Source organism: Pungitius pungitius, chromosome 12, assembly GCF_949316345.1.
Source record: "Pungitius pungitius chromosome 12, fPunPun2.1, whole genome shotgun sequence".
NCBI lineage: Eukaryota > Metazoa > Chordata > Actinopteri > Perciformes > Gasterosteidae > Pungitius > Pungitius pungitius.
The window spans coordinates 17,018,499-17,024,979 of record NC_084911.1 but is presented as its reverse complement, the minus strand read 5'-3'; the positions used below and the strand labels follow the sequence as shown (position 1 = coordinate 17,024,979).

Genomic DNA, 6,481 nt, shown 5'->3' with positions numbered 1-6,481 from the left:
CTTCACTCTTCAGAGATGTGAATGAGAGCTTCATGTCATTGTCTTCCAGCCCTTGAAGCTGTTTTTCGTTAAAGTGGGAGGGCTCTGGTTCCTTTTGTACGCACAAACGGCTGCTGGAGGTCAGTGGATAATAAAAAAATAAACAATATAGTGTATTAACTAAAATATGAATGATTACTATCCACTTAGCTAGTTCACTCTTTAATGCACATAAGCTTCTTGCACAGAGTGCCTCACATTTTTCCATGGATCATGGTTCAATCTGGACCCTGATCCTGCCTCCTGCTGTGGCCCTGCTGCTGCTATCATCATCATCATTATTTTAAATATTCTAATTATTATAATTACTTGTCATTGTTTCAATAATTTTTTAGGTCCTTTTCATCACCTTTGAATAGCTTGAATAGTTTCCTCTTTTACCTTCTGGATTTGCGCAGCCCTCTTCCCGACTTCACATCCACTATATGTTACAGAATTACTCCCACAATTACAACATTTATGCTGCACATTATCCTGACAATCCTCAACTCTATGATCCTCTCCACATTTGAGACACCTCTGTTTCCCATTACAGGCTGCTGCTATGTACCCATACCTCGGTCATTTGTAGCAGCGCAGTGGGGGAGGGATGTAGGGCTAGGACTGACATGCACTCCACACAGAAAGGCCACCCATCCTTATGTATACACACAGTATATGTACATTAATTCCCCAAGACCACCTGTAACATTCACTTTACAGCGCGAGAATTACGTGTCCCTGTAAATTAGTACAGTATCATTTAAAATATATCTACCTTCGTTGTGGGTTCTGCTGCACAGTGGGGTAACTCACAAAATGAATACAAATATTTTCATTAAAACATTTCTGCGGTCTATAATTACCTCCTTTAGTCTTTTCCATATGTAACATGTGTGGGTTAGAAATGGCAAAAGACAACTCTCATTTTTTTTTTCCAAACATTTATTCAATTCTGCAAAAGACAAAATAAAATCCATTCATTGCCTTCATATCTTTTTTGCACCTGTGCTTGCTCAGCAATGTTTTCTACTTTTTGTTTCTCAACACACAAAGATGTATTAGTTCGATATATAAATATGTACGCAGCTCAATATGAGGATTGACTAGGAAAACTAAAGCCTAAAAAAAGTTTCCTAAAAAAACGTTAAAACAATATAAACAAGAGTAAGAACTCAATGCATGAAAAACATTAAAAGGCCTTCTGGTATTTTTCTGCATATTAAAAATGCAAAACAGAATTTGGTTCACGGAAATTTATGCATTAATACATTGATAATATGACAGCTTGCAGTAACACAAATGGAACATAAAAATCAGTCAAACTTGTATTTCAACATTGGACAGGACAATATAAGGTTGGGTAATGTTACAATGTTAACAGTGGGAAACATGCCTTAGATAAGGGGTTCTTAACCATTTGACCTCAGGGCCCAAATGTACAAATATGCCCAGGCGCCCGTTCAAATATTAACACTATTTTATATTAACTAATTGATATAATTATAGGTTGGATTTGTATTCAATGACTAAATCAAATAAAAAAAGCAAAAACCTGATACAAATAATAAATGTCCTTGTGATGATCACTGTATGTAAACCTGCAAAAACAACACTAACACTTCATGGAACAGAAAAAGACAGCTGGCTTTTAAGTAAGACTTAGAGTTGCAAGTCAGTTAGATGACGGCATCCGCTTTAATTTTGATGGCTTCAATGCTTTGGTGGAGAGCGTTATGCTACGTTCACACTTAAAATGCCAAGAGGATTTTCGCCACTGTTTACTCACCCAACTAGTTATTTTGTTTCATTCATGTCCCACTTTATGTGCGCCTGGAAGGGGCGTGGCTTATCTCTGTTACTTGTCTCTGTAAAGACGGTTATAATAATTCTTTGCCCAGAGTAGAAATATTTCTAGGTGGCGGTCGCGGACCGATGGTTTAGAATCACTGCCTTAGATTACACCTTTCCAATGAATTAATAGCTTAGCATAGTGTAGTGGCAAAAACAGTTGAGTTTTTTCCTTTAAACCCTTAGATCCTATTCCTGTGTTCTTGTTGATTTTACCACCATGAGGAAAGCTGGAAAGCAATGTCAAGACTCGCAGTTCTGTCCAATAATTCAAATGAAAAGGGGAGTTTGACCATCAATGTTGCCGGTTTATTGTACAAAAAAAGGTCGTCACAAAACAAAATCACTATGACAAGCTGAACGGGCCCAAAACGGAGACAGCCTCGCTCACAGCCTCAGCCCTGAGGTCAATGACGGTATTTGCGCCCGCCTTCCTCCCGTCATGCGTGTCCTTCGGTCGTTTAAAGGGTGGCGCCGTCACCACCTACAGAGGGTGCACACTTGCGATTCCACAAAAGAGGAAAGAAATATATATAAATCATTCAAAATACAAAAACTTAAATGCGGCTCCTGACACAAAACCCTCGGGAGCATAGGAAAAACCAAACAAGAGTGTCGTCCCAACAAAAGAGTGTCGTCCCAATAAATCCCTGTGAGGAATTCTTAGATAGTTGGTTGTAATTGTGAACATGAAAAGTAGCTTCAAATATGTGTCATTATAGCTTTGCGACGGATATTCAAAACTCACGTGGGAAACGGTAATGTAAATTAGGGAAAGACGTTAAAGGGGATTCTCATTTGAGTTTTCATGTGGACTTTTAGATTTACACAGTGTATGACATCTCATGTGTCGCTTCACATCTCTACTTCTAGTGAAACGTTTACCACACTCTGAGCAGCTGAAAGGTTTCTCCCCTGTGTGCAATCTCATGTGTCTCTTTAGATGATCATTTTGAGTGAAACATTTACCACACTGTGAGCAACTGAAAGGTTTCTCCCCTGTGTGCAATCTCATGTGTATATTTAGATTTCCCCTTTGGGCGAAACATTTACCACACTGTGAGCAGCTGAAAGGTTTCTCGCCTGAATGACAATACATGTGTTTCTTCAGCACACTACTATCAATGAAACATTTACCACAATCTGAGCAACTGAAAGGTTTCTCCCCTGTGTGCAATCTCATGTGACTCTTTAGATTTTGACTTTCAGTGAAACATTTACCACAATCTGAGCAGCTGAAAGGTTTCTCCCCTGTGTGACATCTCATGTGTTTCTTCAGCGCTCCACTATTACCGAAACATTTACCACAATCCGAGCAGCTGAAAGGTTTCTCCCCTGTGTGACATCTCATGTGTATTTTTAGATTTCCCCTTTGGGTGAAACATTTACCACACTGTGAGCAGCTGAAAGGTTTCTCCCCTGTGTGCAATCTCATGTGACTCTTTAGATATTGACTATTAGTGAAACATTTACCACAAACTGAGCAGCTGAAAGGTTTCTCCCCTGTGTGACATCTCATGTGTATATTTAGATTTCCCCTTTGGGTGAAAAATTTACCACACTGTGAGCAGCTGAAAGGTTTCTCTACTCTGTGACTTATCATGTGTTTCTTTAGATCTCCATTTGTAGTGAAACCTTTACCACAATCTGAGCAGCTGAAAGGTTTCTCCCCTGTGTGAAATCTCATGTCACTCTTTAGATTTTGACTTTTAGTGAAACCTTTACCACACTGTGAGCAGTTGTAAGGTTTCTCTCCTGTGTGACGTCGCATGTGTGTCTTTAGATCTCCATTTGTAGTGAAACCTTTACCACAATCTGAGCAGCTGAACGGTTTCTCCACTGTATGACAACACATGTGTTTCTTCAGCCCTCCACTATCAGTGAAACATTTACCACAATCTGAGCAGCTGAAAGGTTTTACTGATGTGTGGGTCATCATGTGTTTCCTCAGCTTCTGAATGTAACCAAATGTTTTCTTACATTCAGAACAGATCAAAGGTTTCTCACTTGTTCTACATCTAGAATCACTGACAAACTCTTCACCAGACAGAGGTTCTCTGGTCTCATTCCAATCACCACTGTCCTCAGTCTCAGAAGAGTCTCCAGTTTTCTTATCAGTATCTGGAGGACTGGCTGGACCCGAGTTGCGGTCTGGTTCTGGTCCTCCACAGTCCTCTCCATCACCTCCTGTCTCCATCTGTTCAGTTTTTCTGTGATTAGGTTGCGAGGAATGAGCTTCCACTTTAACATCTTCACTCTTCACAGGAGTGAATGACACAGTCATGTCAGCCTTCTCCAGCCCTTGAAGCTGCTCCTCTTTAATGTGGGGGGGCTCCGGATCTTCCTGCTGTTCTTCTTTAAGCACAAACCACTGATGGAGGTCTGTGGATAATAATAAAATGCAAACAATATACTTGATTAACTAAAATATTAACTATTACCATCCACTTAGCTAGTTCATTATTTCATGCTGTGACCAGGCTATTACTGTACAGGGGGCTTAGGATCCTCCTGTACCTCTTTAATGTGGGGGGGCTCTGAATCCTCCCAATGTTCTTTAAGCACAAACAGCTGCTGGAGGTCTGTGGACAAACAATATAGTCCACTTAGCTAGTTCATCCTTTAAACGGACTATTACGTTTTAATGTCTTTGAGATAAACATCTATAAGTACATACTGAACAATTTGCTTATTGTATCTGTCTACTTTAACTTATATGTCCTAAACAGGTTATGAAATTAAAGTCATTGAATGAAGTCACTATTTCTGGGTCCTTGGGTTCAGTAACCATTGACGCGTTGGCCTGCACAGGTCTCTCTGCGTACTAACATTTCAATAATGGTCTACGATCACTTATGGAGAGCTTTCATGTTATGACACGCAACTGAGGAGACGTGTGGAGCGAGGCTCCGGCAAAATGAATATATTGGTACCTTACTACCTAAAGCAAGATAGGAAACACTTCATGCAATGTTGAAAGTCTAACTGGGACCCAGACGACGGGGGATAGGGGAGATGTGTGTGTTCACACGCACAGGGTGTAGGCTACGCCTACTTAGGGGGCCTCAATTGGGAGAGGCCCTTGTTATTGTTTTTTTGATTATTTTGAAGGCACATTATTCACTCTATAACATGGCATGATTAAAGAATTGGGTGCAACTAAGCTTGATTTGCTGACTTTATCATGGTTGGTGACACCAAAATAAATGTTATTTCATGGAATCTTAGCGGTCTCCGGGAGATATTGTAATTAAAAAAGTAATGTCGAGACTGAAGCAGCTAAAAAGACAGCTTTTATCCGAGAAACCCATCTGCTCCCCAATGACTACACTGAAAAAAAGGTGCCTGATCAGGTCATAGTTGCCTCATTGACCTCCCAAGCAAGAGGAGTAGGAATATTTATCCACCCATCTGTTCTAATACGAGTCCTCAACACTATACAAGACGCAGCAGGCAGATTTGTTATTGCACAGGATTCTTTATCAATCCAAGATCTAAATTTGGTGTGAATTTACGGTCCTAACAACAATGATGCAATTTTATAATAACTCGTTTCTAAGTAGGGTTGTCACGATACCAACATTATGACTTTGATAATACCTGCCAAAATATTATGATACCCGATACCACAAATAAAATACTGGAATATTTATCTATGATAGTAATAAATAAAACATCTGTAAGGTTCCCTTTTTATCACCTTGTTCCTGCCCAGCTTTTTGAACACTTAACAAATGGCATTCATATTAGTATTAACCCACAGCAAGATATTCATGAAAACGACATGGTAAAATCATAGCATTGATTATACACGGCTATATGTGGGCCTATTGTCCGTATCTGACTACAGTTATTTCCATAAGTATGAATTACATCATTTTACAGATGTGTTTGAGGTGGAAGAAAATGGACACATAATTAAAGGGCAATTTCTATGAAAGTAAATCTGTGCGGGGTTGAAATAAAAAGGTGATTGAATTTCTAGCACTGAATATTTATGCATTGAAATTATGTACCTGAATGTTTTCCAACATTAAAACACCGCAAAAAAATTCAACCTAAAAAAAAGAAGGTTGAAATATTCAGCCGCAAAAGAAATGGAGGTTACAATATTCAACCCAAAAAATGTCAACCTTGAGACACCAACATCCGGGACACTAAGGATAAGCAATCGATTCTAGATTCAAGATCAGAAGCGTGTGTCAAGCTAAAGGAGCGAGCACCCAAAACACCTTTGGCTTCGGATTGTAGCCATGTCCAATAATAACGGGGCTTTAACTCTTCTTTATGTCAGTGTGGCAATGTATGAAGAAATACATAAAGAACATATAATGTTCAACCTGAAACAAAAAGTTTGCTTGCCACTGACGATATACAACTTTATTACAACTAGGGTTGGGTATCGTTTGAATTTGAGCGATTCCGATTTCGATTCCGGTTCCCAGCGATTCTCGATTCCGATTCTTTTAAGAGGCAGGGTCAAAAAAGTTTAAGATATTTTAAATGAGCTAGCTAACCAAGGGTCTTTCTGAAGGAAATAGTCTGACCTTCTCCATCAATGTTAATTCTATGAACTTTACTATGAATTTCTAACAGGGCTGTTTTCAACTAC

At 39.3% G+C, this 6,481-nt stretch overlaps 1 protein-coding gene across 1 annotated transcript; it reads right to left on the bottom strand.

The window, feature by feature from the left end:
* Positions 1-1,009: 1,009 nt before the first annotated feature.
* LOC134132919 (gastrula zinc finger protein XlCGF26.1-like) lies at positions 1,010-4,235 on the bottom strand. The gene has a single exon (XM_062565908.1). The coding sequence runs from the start codon at positions 4,151-4,153 to the stop codon at positions 2,651-2,653; it is 1,503 nt and encodes a 500-aa protein (XP_062421892.1). The 5' UTR covers positions 4,154-4,235; the 3' UTR covers positions 1,010-2,650.
* Between the last annotated feature and the right edge of the window lie 2,246 nt (positions 4,236-6,481).